The sequence below is a fragment of the Zootoca vivipara genome, chromosome 11 (assembly GCF_963506605.1).
Source record: "Zootoca vivipara chromosome 11, rZooViv1.1, whole genome shotgun sequence".
Classification (NCBI taxonomy): domain Eukaryota; kingdom Metazoa; phylum Chordata; class Lepidosauria; order Squamata; family Lacertidae; genus Zootoca; species Zootoca vivipara.
In genome coordinates this window covers 8620786-8645681 of record NC_083286.1, presented here as the reverse complement: position 1 = coordinate 8645681, position 24896 = coordinate 8620786, and the positions used below count along the sequence as shown (strand labels likewise).

Sequence of the window (24896 nt, the reverse complement as noted above, 5' to 3'; positions counted from 1 at the left end):
GGCGATCAGCCTTCTTTATGGTCCAGCTCTCACTTCCATACATAACTACTGGGAAAACCATAGCTTTAACTATACGGACCTTTGTAGGCAAGGTGATGTCTCTGCTTTTTAAGATGCTGTCTAGGTTTGTCATTGCTTTTCTCCCAAGAAGCAGGCGTCTTTTAATTTCGTGACTGCTGTCACCATCTGCAGTGATCAAGGAGCCCAAGAAAGTAAAATCTCTCACTGCCATATATGCCATATATGCTTAGGCCTATCAATTCACTTATTGACCATCCATGAATATGGTGTACTCCAAGGAAGGAACTTGGCTACGTTGGCCATGCTTGTGCTAGTCTGCACTACTAAGCAAGTAGGGATAGGTTTCTAAATTAATGTACCCCAATATATTAAGAGCGAAGGGATGCGGGTGGCGCTGTGGTCTAAACCACTGAGTCTCTTGGGCTTGCCGATTGGAAGTTTGGCGGTTCAAATCCCCGCGACAGGGTGAGCTCCCGTTGCTCGCTCCCAGCTCCTGCCAACCTAGCACTTCAAAAGCACGCCAATGCAAGTAGATAAATAGGTACTGCTGCGACGGGAAGGTAAATGGCGTTTCCATGCGCTCTGGTTTCCGTCACGGTGTCCCGTTGCACCAGAAGCGGTTTTGTCATGCTGGCCACATGATCCAGAAAGCTGTTTGTGGACAAACGCCGGCTCCCTCGGCCTGAAAGCAAGATGAATGCTGCAACCCCATAGTCGCCTTTGACTGGACTTAACCGTCCAGGAGTCCTATACTTTTAAATTTATATTAAGAGCATCCCAAGGCTCTGCTTCCCTCACGTTCTGAGACATGGGGTGGGGTAGTTGCTTAGGACAGAATCTTTTCAGCAATGGCACCAGCCTTGTGGAACTCTTTCCTCCAAGGAGATTGGCTCTTTGTGTCATCCTTGTTGGTCTTTTGGGACCAGGCAGTGTTACCAGTATTATTCCAGTGAGTGTTTGAGGGCGTATATAATAAGTGCTTGAAGGTAAATATAATAATTTGTATGCTTCATACATTTTCTGCTATTTGATTAATGCTGAACTTTTTCAGACATTATACTTAACAATGTTATAATCTTCTGACAGTAAGAGCTGTTTGACTGTGGAACAGACTCCCACTGGAGGTTGTGGACTCTCCTTCCTTGGAGGTTTTTAAGCAGAGGTTGGGTGGCCATCTGTCATGGATGCTTTAGCTGACATTCCTGCATTGCAGGGGATTGGACTAGATGACCCTCAGGATCCCTTCCAACTGTACAATTCTGCAATAGCTGTTTTAATTGTGAATCTTCATGATCGTTTGTGAATAGCTTTTAGGACTGACAAAATAAAAGGATGGAAATATGTGTACGAGTTCCCTCATCTTCCTGGGGTGATCAGAGTGCGTTAGACATGTGAGGCGGATGTGTCAGCTTGGGTGTATATTGATGTTAAAGGCTTCATATAAAGTGGCATTTTCTTGTGGAGAGGTCTTTTGTTCTTTGAAAAACTGGAGCAGAGTTTTCGGGGAAACAGTTTAGAAAAATTATCAAGCAGGTGTCTTTGTAAGAGTACATTATATAAGGTCTTTACACTTTAAGGGTTAAAAGGGGAAAAAACTACTGGAAAGACAGCATTCACACATAGTTCTTTCCTTCCTGTGTATTTTTTTGGGGGGGGGTATTACTTCCGATCCGTTTATATCAACTTTTTTAAGAACTGTGAACAATTACATTGCAATTAAATACAATTAATTGTATTAAATGTAATTTTAAATACGTTACAGCTTCTAAGCTCGAAAACAAGCCACTATGCGTAAATTCACACACACACACACACACACACACACACACACACACACACACACAGAGAGAGAGAGAGAGGGGGGGTATCTGGGGTTACAGATGCTTCAGGTTAGAGATGTTTCAGGTTACAGACTCCACTAACCCAGAAATAGTACCTCAGGTTAAGAACTTTGCTTCAGGATGAGAACAGAAATCGCGCGGCGGCAGCGGGAGGCCCCATTAGCTAAAGTGGTACCTCAGGTTAAGAACGGACCCCCAGAACGAATTACCGGTAAGTTCTTAACCCGAGGTACCACTGTATATGCTACTAAAATATTAAATAGTAATTGACTAAATTCATTTTCATGTGAATAAAATGCTTTAAAAACCTATCTAGTTATATGTCAGTATTCACTTATTGGGTTTGTGGAAAAAGGAAAGAGCACAGTTTTTTCTGCTGACTATGATGTAATGCTGATTAGCTAAATTTGCCTTGTTAAGTGAGATTAATATAGTTTGACAGCACCTTGAGTAAGAAGCAATAATTTCTGTTGATACTAAACAGTTGGTCACTTTCAGTAGAGATGAGGAATGCTGTCTTTTGTCTTGCACAAGATTGGACCTCTTGGCTGAAATTAGTGTTAAATTCCATCAATTCCAAAAAATAAAATAAGGTATAGATTTGGGAATGGAATGACAGAGCATGTATTGTTCCTATGGGGATGTAGAGAGTTGTTGTCATGTGAACTGTAGGTTGGAATATCAAAATTCCACCGGTGTCTTTCTAAGCTGAATTAAAACTTCAGAACTGATGTCCATGTAAACTTGGTTACAATAAGCATAAATTACCTAGCAGTGAAGGCGAGGGGCGTATTTGCAAACACATTGCTTGAGATGAAAATTTAAAACCGAAGGTGAAAACCAATTATCCAATGTTTTTGTTTCATCTTAAACAATTGTGTCCTTTGTTCTCTCTAGTAATAAATTAAAAGTGGGGCCTGACTGCATCTGGAGAGCCACAAGTTCCTCATCCCTGGTTTAAAAGATGCTTTAACCATTTACTTAAAAAAAAAAGGCTCTGGCCCAAAGTGCATTTCAGTTTGTGGACAGCGGTGCTACTGGTTTCTGCAGTTTCCTCTGCTGTTCAGCTGCATCACATGCCATTCTAGAGAGGATGGAGGGATGGTTTTGCATGAGGTGGGGATGGAACAGTCCTAGTGCATCTTCGAATTGGTGCTCAGTTCTCTAGATACAAGCCATCATGACTGTTATTAAATTTGTCATTTTATTTTTAGTTTCCTTTCATTTTCTTCCTCTATGGCTGCAATCCTGTATACCTGGGAGTAAGCCCCAATGAAAACCATGAGACTTCTGATTACAGTAGAGCTGTATAGGATTGCACAGTCTCTGACTTCATTTTAGCTTCCTTTAGACCTTTAGGCTGCATAAATGTGTCCCTTTGTTAGGTTTCTTGACTTTTTAAAGATAAAATTTGCCTTGGAATCCAAATTCTGGTACATCCTAGCTCACTGTAGCGATTCTAGGCACTTGGAATTGATTGCTTAAGTGTAGCTGACTCTGTTCCTCTGAAACTGCACCGTTATGTGACCCTAACTTAACAGTATTTTTATGTTTTAACTAGCAGCAGCAAGACATACTAATACTCATTTACTCTTTCCCTCCTACCTCCTTTTTATGGAAGATAAACATTTCTCCTTCTGCCATTGCCAAATTATTTAGGAGAAGAGTGTAAATTGAAGTCATTTATCTTGAAATGTGCCATTGCAGCAGACTGTTTATACAAGTGCAAGAAATTGTAACAGAGAAATATTTGGTCTGGTCTGCAAGGAAAAGGTTCCTTCCCCCCCCCCCTTTTGTTAATAAACTTTCTACATGTGGAAATTTTGGTGTGATACTGAAAGACCATGTGTCTAGCAGGAATCAACTTAACACACACCTCTGTTTGTGAAGTAGGGACAATTAATTAATTTATTTTTTATATAAAGAGAAATGTTTGTCTTTTTGCTGCACTATACATGAAATTAGCTCTCTTTAAAATTGCTTCAGTTCTTAACTGGCTGCAGAACATTCCATGCATATGGGAAAGTTTATTGGTGGCCTGTGAGCTCTTAGAATGTGAATCCAGAGTAAGTTATTGTTGGCTGATCCCAGGTTGTAAATATTTGTCTGTCAGTTGGTGGACGAGTGAGTCGGGAGTTAAGTTACACGCGCCAGAAGATTGGAGAAGAGGCCATGTTTAATCCCCAACTCATGATTCAGACACCGCAAGAGGACTGCGCTAATGTGCTCACAGCAGAAGCACTCCGACAGCACCTTGATTCCGCACTTCAAGCCAGCAGGGTACACGTGTATATGTACAACAGGTAAGGTGGAATGGAGAGAAAAGGCTATGTTATTTTAACTTCCCAGAACTAAGAATAGCTTGGGAGGAGGTGCCAGAGTGCCGTGGTCCCACTTTGAATTCTCCTGTTGTGAACACGTGAAGCCAAATCCATGCAGAGGAGATAACACAAGTTTCAGATGTGCATAAACCCTGTATATCTCTCCTGTGCAGCTTTCCCCTTTCGGCAGTGCAGTTGGGAGTACAGTAACTGGAATTGTGGCGGACTTGCACATCTGCTTTTCAATATTTACAACCCTCCCAGCAACTCATGTTCCTGGAGGGCCACTTTGAAGGAAGCAAGCGGAAATGGGCCGGTGCCTTCACCCTCACAGTGGCTGTCTAATTCTTTTAGCCACAGATGCCTCTTTCTTGGTTCCTATTTAGCATCTCAGTTGGCAATGGGGGAAAGGGGATAGGCAGCCCCTCGAGAACTAGTTTTAGCCCTGGAATCTCCAGGTGTTGACCTTAGCTTAACATGTCTGAAGTTACTCTGAACAAGGTGTTTCAGAAAATAATCGCGCATGCCTCTATGGTACTCATACAGTTTTGCTATTGATATAAATGAAAACAGAACTTCCCCCTTATTTAATTTGGGTGTTTTTTTTTTCATTTGTTGGTTTGCTGACATTTATAAATATTGCCTGATGAAAATCTGTGATGCTAAACAAAGTTTTTAGTTAAGGTTAATAGCACAGGTTTGGACCTAATCTTGAGGCATTTACAGTCTGTCATATTTCAAAGTCAGAAGCGGTTTTCGATACAGTGTAGATAAATGTGTAGCATAAATTTTGCCTGACGCACTAATGGGTTTCCAAGTAGCAAAAAGTCCTTAGTGTTCACCAATTGGTAACATAATAGTCACTCCAAAATTTTTGTCTACAGTACAGTATTCCAGGTTTTGCTTTTCAAAAGTCTTTAAGTTCGTGTATGATAAACGAGAGAGGGCTGTATGTGCAGTCAGTTTCATTGTTTCCAAAGGGTGATGTATTGATTGAACAACGAAGTCAACACCATATGCCACTATAATCTTTATTATTATTATTATTATTATTATTATTATTATTATTATTATTATTATTATTATATTTATATTTATAGCCTGCTCATCTGGCTGGGTTTTCCCAGCCACTTTGGGTGGCTCCCAGCAGAATAGTAAAAACACAATAAAATATCAGACATTAAAAACTTCCCTAAACAGAGTTGCCTTCAGATGTCTTCTAAAAGTCAGGTAGTTTTTTTTATTTCCTTGACATCTGAAGAGAGGGTGTTCCACAGGGAGGGTGCCACTACTGAGAAGGCCCTCTGCCTGATTCCCTGTAACCTCACTTCTCGTAGGGAGGGAACCAGCAGAAGACCCTCGGAGCTGGACCTCAGGCAATCCTACCACATTGGACGGAATACTTGACTGCAGACACATCCAGAAATAGTGTTCCCAACCATTCCTGCACAATTCAAGGCCTGTTTACAAAGTACAGTAGCATTCTCTGTAACAAACAAAAACTGCCCTGTTTTGATGATTGCACAACAGCCCCCTTATTTAGGAGTTAAAAGTGCTTCATCTGTGCTTTACAGTTCCCCCAAAGGTGTACCATCTACACGGGTGACATTGAAAATATAAATGTCTGTATTTATGTTTTTGATGTGATTTGCTCTTAATTTTTACAGACAATGGAAATTGGAACACTTATGCCATAAATCAGGGGAACCGATCACAGAAGGTTACATGGACAAGGTACACATAATATGTTGTATTCTGCACGCTTTCCTCTGTAAATAATAATTTTGCATTGAACTCTTTATCGTTTCTTAATTGGGCGTGTGCTTTTTTTCCTAACTTTGACAGATCATAGAACACCTTTACCCTTGTTTAATTATCACACCTTTGGACTGCTTCTGGGAGGGTGCAAAGTTACAGTCGGGGACTGCATATCTACCGTAAGTTTTGTTTTCTACAATATAAACCTGTTTCTTGCATGGTAGCCTTTCACATTATTATGATTTGCTTTTATGCTGCACTGGCAACAAAATACAGTATCATATATGCGACTTTGACAAGGGTTTTGTCTTAATAATGGAGGTGGAGTCACAGGACAAACAGCGTGTTCAGACAAGACTCTCCCATCTGCAGGAATGTAGTTGTATAGGAGAAGTAACATCAGACCCGGGTACAGCCGCAGCGGTTTCACGAAAGTTTCACCACCCATGTGCATCTGATCCTGGATCAGATGTTGCTTCCTCCAGGCGTGCAGCTGCTGCCTCATGACAGAGCCATTCCACAAAGACCATGGACCAGCTTATGAATAGTATCTGAACAGACAAATTTTTATTTGCAAGCTCTTTAACAACCAATTTAGCATTGACACTGATGTGATTGAGTTTTGAACTTTATTGAGGGTTGTTTTCCAGGGTTATTTTCTGCAGTCATTTTGAAGATCTGTATGCCCTGTGTCTTAAGGTGCTTGCTGTGGAAAGGAAACAAGTATGCATATTTCTGGAAAATCAGTCTCCTGGTAGATGTCCTGAGTTTTTGCAGTGCTTATTCTCAGATGAAGTGTGCTGTCACATTTCAGCTTTTCACACATTTTTGCACAAATATCTTCTAAAAGCCAACAACCTTGAGAACAACCACTAATCTTTCTTCCCATGCAAGAAAAGAAAGGAGAGGAAAATAAGAGAGAGCAGCTCTGTCTTTGTGGGGCAAGGCCAGGGATACTTTCTAAGCGTTGTGGAAATGGTTTCATAACACATTCACCGTCCTGAAAACAAATGCCTTTGAATGCACTGAATCTGAATCTTGGGTTCAAGCTACTGTACTTCCATCATACTTTTAGAATGCATGTCCCAGCAGCATCAAAGGTTATTTTGAGGGAAATAAGCTTTGTTCCCTCCTTGTTTTTAATTCTAACGTACAATAGTACCGATGGCCCGACAATTCTCTTTGGCTGAAAGTATGTGAATTGTCGCCTTGAATTAAAAATAATAGTCTCAGGAAAAAACTAATCCTTTGTTTATCTGATTGTTCGGTGGCATAAGGTATCTCTTTTGAAAGATTGTTATATGTAATGTAATGCGCCCATCAAAGAGTTAATTTTTAATCAGTTTAGACATTTTTGGTTAATTATGCAAGACCTAGCTTTTGTGTTATTGTCTTTGCCCTGGTTTGCATGTCTCTGTAAAAGCAATTTGCAATGGCCATCTCTTAACCTTCAGTGTAGAGGGTTGTTTTTTGTTTTGTTTTTAGATGGGGGAATAAGGGGGTTTGTGTTTTCTGGTTGGGAGAGTTTGAATAATGACTTAAGCCTGGTTAAGCAGATACAGTAGTTTGAACCGCAAAATAAGGCAGCCAAAAGCCTTTATAGTCTATCAACATCATGAAACGAAAACTGGAGGTAGGAGAAATAGAAAGACAGTCATGATGGTGGCAGCAGCTAGTGCTCAGGCGATTGCTAAGTTAACAAGAGTTTGAAGGAACACAGTAACTATTAATTATAAAAAAGTGAGAACCTTATTTATTAGCTACATATGAAACATGTATTCAGAGGCAAGCAATTCCTATGTGATAGGAAATTCTTTCTCCTTTTAAAAGTAACTTAAGAAGTCAGTAATCCCAAATTTAAAAGTATCGAAAAGCAAGATCAGATATTAAATTTCTTGTCCATTTGAACACCCCTGGTCACACACGAGCCCAACATGACGTGGCAGTTAGATATCAAAGAATATTGGCCAACCTCAGTGTCTGTAATTCCACAGCCAACTACAAAAGTGTCATCGCAGTTTTAGAAACTGCATTTAGGTAATATTTGTAACCTCCCCATTCAGATGTTACAGAAAAAACATTTATTTTGGGATTGGCGGGACTATTCACATGAACAAGGAATTTGTTGTCTGAAACCGGCCCTAAGATATGATTTCTCAACAGTCTTCAACAGTGGCTACTGAAGAATTGATATCACATGTAGCACAGTTTAAAATAGGCACAGTCAAGAGTAAGTTCTACTCAGTTAATAGGATATAATTCATGTTAGGGTGAATTATATCCATAGTTTGGGCTTTTGATGTTTATAAGGAGGGGTGGGAGGGGGAGAGGTGTATATTGTGAGTCAATGTGAAGGTTGCCGATGCCTTTTTGACCATTATGTTCCTACTCTTTTGTTTCTCCAGAGGGAAACCCCATTTGCAGTGGACCAACTTTGACCCCTTAGAATTCTTGGAGGAGTTAAAGAAAATAAACTCGCAAGTAGATACCTGGGAAGAAATGTTAAGTAAGGCAGACGTTGGACATGGGTATATGGATCGACCTTGCCTGAATCCTGAGGACCCTGACTGTCCTATCACAGCGCCCAACAAAAATTCAACCAAAGTAAGTTAGTTTGGCTTTTGTTGGCTAACTCAGGAAACGTGGAAGGAATGGTGGAGCCCTACAATCCTCAAAAATAAATTTCAATTTAACCCTCCTGAAAGTCAATTTTATAGGTACATGTGGGCAGTGTGTTGCCTACTACAACTGTTCTTAGAAATCTGGTAATAACAGCTTTCATATTGATTTTTTTTAAGTGTCTCTACCTCATGATAACTTGAGATAAATGATTATGATGTGATTGGGATGAAGAGTAAAAAACCTGGAAGCAAATGAAGATATGATAAACAAAACATAAAATGGATTCCAGAACAAAACAAAACAAAAAACCCCAAAAAGATGAAGTGGAATTCAGACGTGATACTTTAAGCTCCTCAGGAGAAGAGTGGTGTGCAAATGTGCCAAATACATAAATGGCTGGCATTGCCACCTGGGCAGAACAATCTTGAACAGTCTTGTTTACAGAGTTTCACATCCTCAGAGAGAAGATTTTTATTTAAGAACGCCTTTCAGCTATGTGAAACAAACCATGGCTTCACGGCATTTTGATTTAGCACTCCTGTTGGAATTTCCATTGCATGTATTTGTTTATGGGTTGCAGACTGCTTTCTGTCTGTCTCCATAGATCTTCATTTGCTTGTTGCTCCCGGCTTTCTCCTGAATATGCATTATGCTTTTTGGATTTTCAAATGTGGGCATGATAGAAGGAGAGAGCGAGTGGGGGAGTAGGCCAGTGATGGGCAACCTTTTGAGCTTGGTGTGTCAAAATTCGCCAAAAAGCCGAGCATAACTCAGGTGGTGTGTCACTTCGATGAAAAAACCATAATTTCACGATATTTATAGTTTAAATAACAAAAATGTATAATTGTAATATATAACTGTATTTAATAAACCAAAAACTGATTATTTAACCAAACCGAACCAAAAACCCCTTATTTATCACAAAGTGCCCAGAGTTGTTGAGCTTTATGGGGGGAGCTGCTGACCAACGTTTTGGAGGTTTTTTTGGGGGGGTGCAAAAGTTGCTTTGCTTTTTTGGGGGGATGCCTCAAAGCTGCTGCGTTTTGGGGGGGGGGGAGAAAGAGAACAGAAATAAATGATGAATAATACCTTCGCTGGAACTAACACGCAGCACCAACATAGTCTGCCAAAGCGACAAAAAAACCAACACAGAACGGGTTTAAAAATGAACGCTGTTACACCCAATCATCATCTGCCAAAGCGCCAGAAAAAAACAGCACAGAAAGGGTTTAAAAACCAATCTCTGGCTAACAGCAGCAACAACAACAACAAAAGGATCCGGGTTTTAACAGCTGAGACAAGCTGTAGCATGAGGAGGAGCAGGAGAACAATTTTTTTGGGGGGGGGGACAACAACAGCGTGAATGGGCCGATAGGGCACATACCAGCAGTGAGGGCTCTGCGTGTCATGTCTGACACGCGTGTCATAGGTTCGCCATCACTGGAGTAGGCAGTCTTGGGAAAGAGATGAAACTATTCCATATGAGTGTCTTCCTGGGAGGATTGGTTTTACCAGCTGTTTGTAGTGACATGCAGTACTGTCTTCAGCTTTGTTTATGCCCTCCTGCAAAGCAAGGGATTCTAGGATATCAAAGTGACTAGATTCGTGAGGCCACTAGGGCAGTTCACCAGCTATGTCTACTAAGTGCCATGTGAAATGTTTATTGCTTCCTCCAACTGTTCCTATGAATTGGTTCTCTATTTTGGCTCAGGAACATGTTTTATAATAGAGGCTGCTTTTGATTTAAATTATAAGTGGTAATGTTTGAAATTTGCATGCATATGTGTATGAACATAGAGAGGGTAAGTGGGGAGGAGAATGAATGTGTTTTAAAAGCACGCATTATAGGTTGAAAGAATCCCAAATTCGTAGTGCATGTTAAAAATAACTGTCTTGCATTCAGTTCTCACTGAGCTATGATTGTGGAACTGACTTTGTTTTATGGTTTTAGTAGCTTGGATCCAGAGCTCCCCTTGTGTGAAGAGAAGTCACTTCCACTCACACTAGGGTGGGCTGCCGGTTTCGCCTGATTCTGCCCCTCTCCTACTGCAGCCCCCCCCCCCCCCGCAATGCACACCATTGCAGAGATTTATTCTTCTGGAGGAGAACTTGAGGGGCATCAAAAGGAAGAGGCCCCAAAAGAATACTGATGTGCCCATAGATGCATAGGATTTGAAACTGATACTGGGAGCTGTACTGAATTCTAGAATAAACTCCCTTGCTGTGGTCACTAAGCTGCAAGGCAAAACGGGGTCTTCCCTTGCTTCCAGTTCTCCAGATTTTGTTTGGTCTGCAGACTAGAGACAGGAGCAATTTAGTCCAGTGTCAGAGGTCTATACTCCATGGAAGGCAACAGGAATGTGACCTTACAGATTCCTTCACTCCCTAGGTATATGAATGTAAACAGTAAGAACCGTGCTCTTATTTGGCCCCTCAGTAAATGGAGAATGTTCTGGCAGTTTCGGTCATATTCTCTACCTTTTCTGGGAGCTACCAAGGAAATGAAGTATTCAACGTTTTCTTTTTCTTTTTCGGTTGAGAGTCCCCAGTTGCTGCACCCACCACCGGCACATTTGCACCCAAAGGAGCAAAATATATACTAAAGAACAAAGTTCTGTTTCTGTTCACCTCTCTAGGGGTTCAGAGTGCTAAAGATCTGTTACACTTCCCTGAGTCAGTTGGCCAGCCCAAGTCCATTCCAACTGACCATTAATTATACAACTTCAAGAGGAGTTTTGCCTGAATTAAAGAATAGTGTGATCAGGCTTTACATTTCCATGGCAAATATCATTTCTGGTGTTACTGTGAGGGGGATACTAGAATGGGTATTCCAGATGATACGGCAACTGTATTTTTCTAGGGTGTTTACTGGAGGGAGAAGCACAAAGGACTATGTTTAGTTTGATAACTGACGGTTATTTAGTCCTGACACTTATTAGAAGCCTAAGATCCAGTCTGGGTGTACATCGCCATGTAAATGAATCATGGCTGAAAGACAATGTCTTCGACATGTGCTTCTTCCATAAACCCACAACTTGCGTGGATTTAACTTGTACATTTTCAGCTTTACACATGTGGCAAATAAAAAGTGAAAAATAAATAAAAGGGGGCAGGGTTCCTTTGAAAAATGACCTTGTCAATCTCACCTGTCATTGAACACAAGGGGTTTTGACGACACAATTTGGCTTTAGGCACAATCCCCGGAACATAACCCCATGTAAATATGAAGTATTTTTACAGTGCAAGTATGCTCCTGAACCCTTTCAGAGCTTGCTGCAGGATTTCTGTGTACTAGCAAACTTGTCTTTGGGGAGTCCCTGAATTCATGTTAGTGGTCCTGTTTTATTTTATTGTCTTGTGCTTTCTTATTGGCCTATGGTTCTGTAACATCTTTCATTTGCCTTTTAGCCTCTAGACGTGGCCCTTGTTTTAAGTGGTGGATGCTATGGGTTATCCAAAAAATATATGCATTGGCAGGAAGAGCTGATCATTGGTGGCACAGTTAAAAATGGTACTGGGAAACTTGTCAGGTAAATACCAATGGCCTTGTCTCATATATCCTGTTTCTTTCTTTTTAATAAATAAATAAAATTCTTGTGAAAACCTTTGGCACCTGTGGGCAAGGTGTTGCTAAGCTGGGTTGTCTATGGTAGGTTATGATGAAAGAAATCTTCTTCCTGAGTGTTTCCATGACAATTTAATTGCTTTCTAGAGTAACCTTTCTTTCTACATATTATTTGAACATTTTGACAGTTTATACTAGTTATATGTCCTTTTTGTACAATGCAGTTCCACTTTGTGTGTGGCTCATCTAAAGTTACTGTTTTATTACGGGTTCAGCAGAATAGCGTTCAGCCAACTTGGAAGGACACAAAATTGTAATAAAAGTGCAGTTCACATTTAAGCCACAGTGCTTTTGCTCACGCTTCACTCATAAGGTCTCTGTAGCAGCAAGCCTCTGTATTTGTTTCATACGCAAAAATGCATATGTTTTTTTTCCCATGTTGTAAGCTGCCTTGAGCATGGTTTGAATTGTGGAAAGGTGGCATTCAAATAAAATTATGTATGTATGTTTGGATCAGGAGAAGAAAAAAGCAAGTAATGTATTATGGAAACTGAGTTTCCAGAGAGCACCCTTCACCATCTAATAATGGAAAGATTTTCAGCAATTCAGCTGGGAAAATAGAATTTTTTGTTCCTTCAGATGTTCATCATTGTATGCCCAGGGTACACTTACATGGGCCTTACATGATTTAAATGTATTCTGTCTCATATATATATAAATTGGGGGACTGGTTTAAGGTCCTGTCTTCACTGATGTATCCTTAAAAAGGTAAAGGGACCCCTGACCATTAGGTCCAGTTGTAACCGACTCTGGGGTTGCAGCGCTCATCTCGCTTTATTTATAGGGAGCCAGCGTACAGCTTCTGGGTCATGTGGCCAGCATGACTAAGCCACTTCTGGCGAACCAGAGCAGCACATGGAAACGCCGTTTACCTTCCCGCTGTAGCGGTACCTATTTATCTACTTGCACTTGACGTGCTTTCGAACTGCTAGGTGGGCAGGAGCTGGGACCAAGCAACAGGAGCTCACCCCGTCACAGGGATTCAAACCGCCAACCTTCTGATCGGCAAGTCCCTGGAACAGAGTGACCCCCAATAATACTATAGCTGGCCCTTCTGGCAGTAGGGAAATTGATCAGTAGCTCACAATATTTGTAAGTTCCAGTGCATGTGTACCAGTGTGTGTGTGTGTGTGTGTGTGTGTGTGTGTGTGTATCTTTATTTCTCCAAAAGGAATTTGAGACATTGAACAATGCAAATTATTTTAAAACGACACAATGTTTAAAAGCAATAAATCACATATATCAATATTAATATAAAAAATCCGAACAACAACGAATATTTATAGTTACAGCATTAAATAAATAAAAAAGCCAAAAAAGAAAAGGGTCCCCCCCCCAGGAGTCTGTGATCCTGTCTTACGGAGGATTTGTTACAAATTTCACTTTAAGCAAGTGGCTATCAGAGCCTAAAGATAATTTGTGACTTTATTCTATTTTATTTCCCAGCTTTTTGACAAACACTCAAGGTGTTTTACAGTCACAATAAAGCAACACTAATGAAAATAAAGCAGAAATGAGGTGAAGCGTATTGACGCACAAAGCCTCCTTTTGCTTCGACAGACCATTGATCCACTTGCTACTGAGTAGGCTTTTCCAATGAGCAGCAGTTCTCCGAGGTCTCAAGCAGAGATCTTTTCCAATCTTGCTAACCCAAAGGTCCCTTCAAGATGTTCGTTTTAGGCACTGAAAATGTCTTCGTTTAAAATGTTTGTCCTAAACCCTTTCCTCCTCCTAAACTCCCACCTCTCTTCCTCTTGCAGTGCCCAGGCTTTACAAACCATGTTTCAGTTAATGACTCCTAAGCAAATGTACGAGCACTTCAAGGGGTATGAGTATGTTTCGCACATCAACTGGAATGAAGACAAAGCAGCTGCAATTCTGGAAGCCTGGCAGAGGATGTATGTTGAGGTAAAATAGAAACTTACCTGGTGAACCATTTCTGGTTGGCTTTCCATGAATCCTAGTATGCTTGTGCAAATGTCCATGGTCTATAGAAGGGATGGGAAAGCTGTTGTTGGGAGTCCATCTCCCATCATTCGTGGCCATTGACCATGCTGGCAGAGGCTAATGGAGGCTGGACTCAAACAACATCTGGATCCTCATCCCTGGTCCATAGCGTTCATAGAATCATAGAACTGTAGAGTTGGACGGTACACCAAGGGTCATTTAGTCTAACCCCCTGCAATGCAGGAATCTCAGCTAAAGCATCCATGGCAGTGAATACTTCTTCACTGAAGCTCCAGACAGTAGAACTGGCTTGTGGGATAAGTGTGCCCTCTGTTTAGAACAGTAGCTTCTTTAGAACAGCAAAGGGTTTTAAACTTGCCTTTTTGCTTTCAGTCTAGATGAATTTGCCAGCCTGTTGTGAGTGACGTTAAAGAGACATACAGCATTTGTTTTCACTCGTGAATTTTAAATCCTGGTGCGCTCTTCTGATTTGCTGATCCGGCAGTGAACTGGCATAGCTTTAAGGAGCTTGGCTGGCTTTTAAAAACACTTGGTCTGTGTGGTTATCCAGCAAAGGTGTCTGGAACACATTAGCCAGCCATAGAATCTGTTCACAGCTGCAGTCCCATTGGTGAGGTCATGTGACATTATCTGGCCTTTGTTTCCCAGGGGTTGACCTCTGCTAAGCTGCTTGTGACCTCTCTAAAGTGCCCAGCCAATGAAGAAAGAGAGGATTGCTCTTAAGAATTTGTTGTTTTAGATTAGAGGCACAACTGATATAACAACAAATCAGTTGTAGACTCTTGGATCGAGAGAGCAAAAAAAAAAAAATAGACGGTGGGGGAAGCAGAGGAGACTGAGCGTGAAGCGTCTTCAGTTTCACTATTTCAAATAAATTGCCATATTCCTCTCCTCTGGGGCACACAATCTTATTTGATCTATAGCAGCTTGCTGAGCCTCTCTACCAAGTATAGCAATTATGTAACAAAGAGTTAATAACATGACACACACACACAAAAAAACATAAAAGCTGGTTTTAAATGATATCCCCTGCAGGAACGCATTGTATTGTCCTCTCTTCCCATCTCCTTCTCACAGATCGTCCATCAGAGTGTGGCACAAAACTCTACACAGAAGGTGCTTTCCTTTACTACAACTACCCTGGAAGACATCCTAAAATCATTTTCTGATGTCAGCGTTATCAGAGTTGCCAGCGGCTACCTATTAATGGTAAAATGAACACAATATTGCTTTGATTCTTCATAATGTTCCTGTGACTTGTTTTAAAGCAACCCATCATAAAAGCGTTCCTGCAGTCACGTTAAAAACTGCATTTGGGGCAATCTGTTCCTTCATGTCCGTATCTTAAGAGAACCCGTGGCTCATTTGAGAAAGTACACACATAGGATGGAGCACAGGCTTGATCTCTGCAGTTTTCAACTAAGTAAGCCAATGTTTGGGGAACCTCAGGCCACAAACTATCTAGAACTATCTGGCTCTCTGAACTCCCCTTTCTCTCCAGGATGAATGCCTTGCTGGCTCTTTCCTATACAGTCCTTGAGTGCTTTTATCGATTTGGAATGTGTCTGTGAACTCTGATAATGACTCTTGCTTACCTGGATGGACAAAGTTGGGGTGGGAGTGGAGGGAGAGGGGGAAAACATGTGTAGGAACCCCTGGCTTATGTGTGACTGGAATGCAGCCTTCTGTACAAAGGTAGGTCACAGTCACTCTCCCCTCTGGCCATACCCAGTTTTGTCACCAAACCATGGCGGCCACTGGCATGTAGCCCCCTCCCCCCAAGATTGCCGAAGAAGGAATGTGACCTGGAAAATGTTCTGCTCCCCTGAGTTAAACCATCTTTGCTAGCAGAAAGGCATTTGCCTGAGACTTGTCAATCTGAGTTCAGACCATAGCTGCCAAGTTCTCCCTTTTTTTAAGGGAAATTCCCTTATGCTGAATAGGCTTCCTCGCGAGAAAAGGGAAAACTTGGCAGCTATGGTTCAGATTCTCTGACAGTATTTGAGGAGAAGGGACCGTTGCTCTGGCTCAAAACTGTGCCTTACAATATCTGTGTCCCGTAAAAGTGTATTTTGTAGGCGAAACTTTTGGCTAGAAAGGGGCAATGTTAAAATGTGGCTTGCTTTGTCTGAAATTTTGCTTTAAAAAACCCAACCAACCAACCAACTTTTGCTCTGCTTTCAGCTTGCCTATGCCTGTTTAACCATGCTGCGGTGGGACTGTGCTAAATCCCAGGGTGCCGTGGGGCTGGCAGGAGTCTTGTTGGTTGCACTCTCCGTAGCTGCAGGATTGGGGCTGTGCTCATTGATTGGGATTTCCTTTAATGCTGCCACAACTCAGGTACTGAATGAATTGTTATTAAGAGTTTGGTCAATTTATTTGCCAGGTTGAATCACTGGGGGAGGGAAGGGGCTGGAATGTAAAGAGCTCTGGGGTTGTACCTGCGCTAGAATGCCAAGCAATGGACATTTCATAAGTTTAAGCTGAGAGAATAACCTGTGGTTAGTCAGCACGCAGACTGAATTTGCATTTTAAGCAAATAGTAGAACTGTAGTTTCAGCATAGATATATACATAGGTAGAAACATCCCACAAGGACTTCCGACGAGGAAAAATGGTGGGCGCCACGGCGCCACGGAGCTCCTGAAGGCGGCCGAAGTGTTTGCGCTGCCCAAACGGCTCCTGAGCCGCCGAGATCGCCGCTGCTGTCGCGTGAGTGCCGAGGGGTGTCCAGTGGACTGGCCGAGAGATCGCCCCCCCACTCTAGCGCACGCGGCAGATTAAAATCGAGGGCGCCCGACCGACCGTCAACTGTTAATTAGGTGGAACCCCAGAGCCCAGAGGCCTGGGATTTCCCACCTTGCGACACGCCGGGACCTCAAACAGAAAAGAAAAGAAAAGGAGCCATTAACAGCCCCGACCTTTTTGCTGTCGCTGCCGCCACCACTGCCATCGCGCTAGATCTGAAGAGGGAGAAGAGCCCCTTGGAAAGTGGAGCCCCGGACCTGCCATCCTTCCTCCCTGCTGCTGCTGCGCTGCCGCACCGAGGTCGCCCAGCTGCTCGGAGCCCCGGGTCCGGGGAGACCCAAGGGCTAGCGGGGGGTGCGGGGGGAAGGAGAGAGGTCCTAACATAGCTGTCCCGTCGCCGAGCAGCCGCCGCTACCGCCGCTACAGCTGCCGATACCCGGGAGAGGTAGGACGGACTGAGGCCGCGAGGTGACACGCAACTAGGCCTAGGCCCGACCTGAGCCCACTTTCCCGCCGTCTAGCGTGCCAGGAGCCCAGAGGGAGGCCCATTGGAAAGGCCTCGATTTTCCTATATTTTTCAATATATTTTTTTTTCCTCTCTCTCTATATATAATATATATATAGTATTGTTTTTTTTAACTATATATATATATATAATAATAATAATTTATTTTATTTTTTGATTGAATTATTTTTTTTAAAAAAATTTTTTTTAAAAAAAAAGATAAATAAATAAATATTTTTTTTCCTAGATTTTATTTGTAATATATATTTAAATATTTTTATAAGTTATATATATACTTCTCTTTTCTCCTTTTTCCCCTTTTTATAAAAAATTTTTCCCCTATAAAAATAATAAATAGAAATATATATTTTTTCCTTCTCTTCCCCCCTTTTTTAAAAAAATATATATTATTATTAATAATAATAATTTATTTAATTGTTTTCTTTAACCTATATCTTAGTATTATTACCATTTACCCCCTCCACCTTCCACCCACTCTTTGCATACACTTCAATCCTTTAAAAAATAACAAAACAAAGACAATACCAACGTCTTCTCCCCCCCCAAGTTCCCAGTCCTTTTACTACGTTTTTACCTTTTTAAAGCTGTTGTTCTACCCTTCCTAACCTTTTTTACCTTAGCTTCATATTATTCCTTCTTCTTCACTGCATAATACTCCTTAAAACCCTCCCCAGACACTTAACCCTCCCTACATAGCCTCTCCTTATTTTTACCTTCCATTCCACTTGTTACTTCCCACCTCCACCTTTGTCTTCTGTTCTTTCTCTCTCTTTCCTTTTCGGTCCCTTCTCCCCCCCCCCTTTCTTTTCTTTTCTTTTCTTTTTTTCTTTTTAAATCGAACCCCTCCATCTAGTCTGTTTATCAACTTGTCTCCAATAGGGAAACCTTTCCTCCCATCTATCACCTCCCTCTACAACAAACACCCCTATTTTACCTTTATCTTATTCCCCTCATTCCAATACATAAACCTTCCCCTTAAACCCCTTCCCAGTCACTCAATTTCCCCTTTAATCATCTCTTCCCTATCTCCCCCTCCTACCTCACTTCTCACCCCCCCCCCCACCCCTACTCTTGTTTTATACCTTCTTTGCTTGCTGGAGTGCTCTTTTGCTCGTCTCTGAATTGAACCCCCCCCCCTTTTTCTTCTTTTTTCTTTCTTTTCCCCACCTGTTTGTTTGTCTGCTCTCACCTGTTTTTTGTTTTTTGTTTTTTGTCTATCTGTCCATTGGTCTACCCGCCTCTCTGAGTACCTGACCACCGCTTTGACAGCACTGTTGAGGCGAACACGACAACCTCAGAGAAGTCTTTATAACATTGCCAAGGCATGACACAAATGATTGCCTAAACTGAACGCTCTGCAGAAGCCACCAGTCAACAACGCCTGATTAATCCATTATCCAACACCCAGAAATCATCATCGCCATAACTTCTAATCGCAACACGTCCCACTCCAAGAGAATGCCAAACAAACCTCAAACCAAAAACGTCAAGGAGATGAAGGTGTCACCAACTAAAAAGATGACAAAAAACACTGAGACCGCAACACCTCCTCAAAATGATGAAATATTACAACACCTAAGAGAAATGGAAGAGAGGATGACAAGTAAATTGGAAGCTGCAGTGGAAAACGCAACGACCCCTATACAGCTACTAATCAGCAATCTTACCTCCAGAGTGGAAGCTCTAGAAAAGAAGAATCAACTGCAAGAAAGAACAATAGAGCAATACCGGGATGAAACCACACGCATGAATGAGAAATTGTGCGAACTGGAAAGAGAAAACGAAGAACTGAGAATTAAACAAGCAGACATCGAAGACCGAAACAGACGCTGCAATATCCGCTTCCGCAACTTCCCAGAAAAAGCTGAGGAGAAAAGCCCAGCAGACCTAATTGTGAGCTGGTTGAAAGATACAATCCCAAATCTGACACTCGAGGTATCCGATCTGGAAAGGGCACACAGAGCTCTAAAACCTCTGCCAAAACCTGGTGCCCACCCAAGAGACATCATAGTGTGCTTTTCACGCTACAGAAAAAAGGAGGAGATATGGAACAGCCTCAGGAACTCAACCAACCTCCGATACAAAGACAATTCCATATTGGTCCTGCAAGATCTATCCCAGGACACCCTAAATCGGAGGAAAAGCCTACGTCCGTACACTCAGCTTCTTCAGCAGAAAGGGATTCGGTACCGTTGGGGCTTTCCCTTCCGTCTCATCGTGGCAACCGATACAACGCAATACATGGCTACCAACGAAACGGAAACCCAACAACTATTGAGGAACCTTGGGCTCGACCCTCCATCGAACCAGCAACAGAAAGACTTACCAAGTGACAGCCGAGATCAAGAAAATGGAACAACAGTACATGAATGGATGGAAGTAAAGAGGGGAAAGAGACAACAGAAGCAATACGTCAAGACTCGCCGATTCAATCATCTACCATCGCGCACAAAATCATTCTACCGAACATTCTCCACAGGACGCCAAACCATGATCAACCGACCCAAAACATCACTGAAGAACAACCCTACTACTACTACTGCTACTACAACAACAACCATAGCTGAATGAGGCAACTGGAAAACATCTCGAACTGCAAGACTGGTGATTCCCCTCCCCCCCCTCCCCATAGGCCTTGAACATAACTAACATCATCAATATCCCACCCAACACCACCCCTCCATAGAACCTACCCCCATCCCAACCCCACCCCAACACCAGTCCAGATAACCTCAATCACATTCCCCATCAACCACAACTTATATCTCCAGTATCCCTTTCATACCAAACAAGAGAAAAACAACTCCCCAACATCCATAACACAACTCACTATCAGGCTAAAACATGATACCTATTCAACAACATGGTGGCACCAGAGCGCGCCAACACATACACACACTCTAACACATCAGTGATGTTGCTATTAACATTGGCAACATTGCTCACGAACCTTATACCTGACGCTACCATTATAAAACCACTCTACACCGTCTCGCTGATCACCCCCTGTCACAAACGACAAAGGGGAAGGCCTGTCCTTGAGTACAGCCCTTCACATCAGCCGAGACCAAGGACCAACCGGCTAATCGCCAAAAGGTCCAAAATACCCCAAACGAACACCTATATAACTACATATAGGAAACCCTCTATAACTTACCTCCCACTCTTTAACCCGATTCTAATTCTGATCCCATTGAACCCCCACCTGCCACATCATAAGTCAGCGCAACTCCAATGGTTCAATACACGACACGAAGTGAGGGACATAGGACAACCCAAACGGGTTGGCAAGGAACCATCCTACAGAATAAATAAACAAGATGGCTAGCTTAAAAGCAATCACACTAAATGTGAGGGGGCTGGGAAACCCAATCAAGAGAAAACGTATCACCTCATACATAAATACCATGAAACCACACATCACCTTCCTACAAGAAATACACAACCCACCCAAAGGGAACAAACTCCTGAATGACCCTCGTTTTAGTCAACAATGGGTAGCACAAGGCTCAGGAAAGGCCCGCGGAGTAGCTGTAATAATTAGTAGGGACTTAAATTTCAACGCCACAACAGTCCTAAAGGACAAAAAAGGTAGATTCATTTTCATTAAAGGAATACTAGATGGCAAAATTAAACTGACAATCGGCTCATTATATGGCCCTAACTCGAGACAACTTGAATTCTTTCAAAAAACACTAAACAAGTTCCTTTCTTTCTCTGAGGGGGAAGCAATTCTAGGAGGCGACCTTAACTTAAATATTAAGGGCATAACTCTGGAAAACACACATCCTGTAAACTCACAGGCAACCCTCCTCAACCCTCCCTCCCAAACAACTAAGGCTTCTTACAAGTTACTAAAAATGTTAAAAAACAGGGGTCTTTATGACATTTGGGGCGAACACAACCCGGGAGACATCACCCACACATTCCAGTCCGGACGTCATGGTACAACGTCCAGACTGGACAGCATCCTGCTCACACAGGGTCTGATCCCCTTGGTAGAATCAACAAACATAGGCAGCATCAAAATCACAGATCATGCCCCAGTAGAAGTCACTGTTAAAATAGGTGAAGAAACGCAAACTACTCCATCATGGTCTTTCAGTCCCATTCTAACCACAAACACCCAAATTAGAGCAAGTATCACAAAAACTCTCCAAAACTATTTTAAGGAGAATGATGTAGACAATATAAATACCCCCCTCTTATGGGACGCTATGAAAGCGGTGACCAGAGGAGTTTGCATAAAAGAGAAAGCACTCCTTAAAAAACAAACCTCTTCAAAAATTAACAAAATAGAACAAGACATCACTGCCCTCTCATCACGTTACAAACAAACAGGTTCCAAAAAACTACTTAAACTTCTAGAACAAAAGAGAAGAGAATTAGACTCCTTAGAAATCAACAAAACAATGATCAATATTTTATATTCTAAACAGCGCTTCTATGAGTATGGAGGGAAAAACTCCAGACTATTAGCAAATAGATGCAGGAAAAAAGCACTTAAAACAAGAATACACTGCATCGCCAAAAAAGACGGCAACGTGACATTTTCCCCGAAAGAAATAACCTCTGAATTTGCAGAATTCTACTCCAATCTGTACACTTCTCACAACCCAACTGAGGAGGGAATTAGAAAATTCCTGGCAGAACTGACCATGCCCACCTTAACCAACGAGGAACAGGAATTTATGGACAGCCCTATCACCCCTGAGGAAATAGATACGGTCCTTAAAAACTTGAAACCACATAAAGCCCCGGGCCCAGACGGCTTCACGGCAGAATTCTATAAAAAATTCAAAGAACCCCTGATGCCCTACATGATACGCCTATTCAATGATATCATGAAAGGGGGGCTCATTCCCAAAACATGGAATCAATCTAAAATAGTCTCCATCCCAAAACCATTAAAGGACAACCTCAAAGTAGAATCTTACCGCCCAATTTCATTAATAAATCAGGATTACAAGATATTCACATCAATATTGGCCAATCGTTTAAAAATCTTTCTAGGCAATTTAATAGTCCCAGACCAGACTGGCTTCGTCCCTGGTCGCAATATTACAGACCCCATCAGGAAACTACTAAACTTAATCAACCACAGTAAGGCAACTAAACTTCCACTGACAATTATGTCCCTAGATATCCTCAAAGCTTTTGATTGCTTGGAGTGGAAATACTTATTAGCAGTACTAACTAACATGAAATTTGGCCCCAACTTCCTACAAATCCTCAAACAAATATATTCCCAAGCCTCAGCAAAATGCAGAATTAATAATATGGACTCAAACACCATAGCAATTCAAAGAGGCACAAAACAAGGATGCCCGCTGTCTCCATTCCTATTCATCCTAGCTTTGGAGCCCCTAGCAATCCGAATCCGAGCAGCCACAGACATCAAGGGAGTGGAAATAAAAGGCAAAAATTATAAATTAGGGCTCTTTGCAGATGACCTGATGGTCACAACATCAGACCCATTAAATACAGCAACCTCCCTAATCAGAGAACTCAACACATTTGCAATGGTGTCGGGCCTACAGGTAAACTTTGGAAAATCAGAAGCCATGTGCTTCAACACCCCTCCCCATATCCAAAAAGAACTTACTAATATCACCAAAATAAAACTTTGTCATACCAAATTCAGATATCTAGGGGTACAAATAACCAAGAACCTCAATAAATTATACCTCCATAATTACAAGCCCATGTGGCGACAAATAAACAAAGACCTAAAGAAATGGGACAGTATGAGTTTCACTCTTTCAGACAGAATAGCCATCGTCAAAATGGTCACCCTCCCAAAACTGACATACTTATTCCAAACCCTCCCAATCTGGATCCCCCCAACCCAACTTCGCAAATGGCAGGGAAAATTACATTCTTTTATTTTCTCACATAAAAAACCAAGGATTGGCACCAAATACCTTCACCTCCCCACCTCAGTAGGAGGATGGGGAATCCCCAACATAGAAACATACTACAACGCCAACCAAATACGCCATATAATCCCATATATACTACAAGACGAGACAAAACAATGGGTACATCTGGAGAGGGACTCAATTGAAAATATCTGCACCACAGCATATCCATTTCTCCCAAACAAATTAAGGAAGATTCCCACAACACTCAACAGATACACACAAACCATGTTCAAAGCATGGAAAGCAGAAACTAGTAAACTATCTCCATCCCCATCCCCATTAATTCCCCTGGCTTACCATCCCTTGTTCCATCATGCAGCACAAAACCTCCAGATGAAGACCTGGCAAACCAAAGGTTTACATCGCTTAATAGACTTTTATAAAGACAACAAACCTTTGTCACCACAAGAAATACAGGACAAACTAGAAGACATCCCAATGTCCTGGTTAGCACAACATCAACTACATGCCTTTCTGAACAACCCAACTGTAAAACCAGCAGCAACTAGACCCCTGACAGCTTTCGAAAGCCTCCTCCAATTGCCAAAAGGACACGGAAAAGGGATGGTATCTGCAATTTACAAGATACTGATTCAGAATCCCATAGATCCCCTGGACAAGATAAAACGACAATGGGAGGATGACATAGGATATGAAATCAACCCTACCCAATGGACTAAAATGTGGTCGAAACCCCCTTTCAAATCTATATCAATGAAAAGAAAAGAACTCTCATTGAAACTAACTCACAGATGGTACCTGACTCCACGAAAATTATCACTAATACGATCAGGAATCTCATCAAAATGTTGGAGAGGATGCACTTCCACAGGCACGTACCTCCACATGTGGTGGGAGTGCCCTAAAATTCAATCATTCTGGAAGACATCCATGCAAGAAATTTGTAACATAACTAAGCAAGTGCTAGAAATTACCCCAGAATTGGTTTTACTAAATATCTTTCAAGATAACAACGCTCACGCAAATCATAAAGAACTTATAATCCATCTGTTGTCAGCAACCAGAAGCATCATAGCCAGGCACTGGAGGGACTTATCGGGAGTGGGCTTGGACCAATGGTACCAAGTTGTATGGGAAACAGCCCTGCTAGAAAAACTGACCAGTAAGCTGAAACTGACACGGGGACAAACAGAAGAAGACACCTTCACCCCAGTATGGTTCCCCTTCATCACTTATACAACCCAACAGGACAATGACAAACACTTACCGTCAGCATACAAATCAATATGGCTAACTTGATCAAAACACCCTCCCTCCCCACTCACGCAAGAAATTAAGGATCATCACAGCCAACCATAAACAAACAACCACATTCTAAGACACATCCTGACCTCTCTCACCAACAAAGAAGCACGAACAAACAACAGAGAACCTGCACAAACGACGCTGACGCCGAACCCCTACACATATCAAGAAAAACAGAAACATCGGCAATCCACCACACCCAACTCCCCATCCCACCTACCTCTTTCCCCCCCTTTCCCCCCTTCCTCATAATGTCTCAACAAGTTAAAAATTGATG

General features: G+C 41.9%; 1 protein-coding gene across 4 annotated transcripts in view; it reads left to right on the top strand.

Moving 5' to 3' along the window:
* The window catches only part of PTCH1 (patched 1), a 117480-nt gene that overhangs the window by 46499 nt on the left and 46085 nt on the right, over positions 1–24896 (top strand). For all 4 annotated transcript variants that reach the window (XM_035099609.2, XM_035099608.2, XM_035099612.2 and 1 more), the window contains 8 exons: positions 3976–4165; positions 5851–5917; positions 6029–6120; positions 8347–8545; positions 11972–12093; positions 13949–14096; positions 15234–15365; positions 16341–16496. In XM_035099609.2, the coding sequence (XP_034955500.1) occupies positions 3976–4165; positions 5851–5917; positions 6029–6120; positions 8347–8545; positions 11972–12093; positions 13949–14096; positions 15234–15365; positions 16341–16496 (1106 nt within the window). The remainder of the gene's footprint in view (positions 1–3975; positions 4166–5850; positions 5918–6028; positions 6121–8346; positions 8546–11971; positions 12094–13948; positions 14097–15233; positions 15366–16340; positions 16497–24896) is intronic.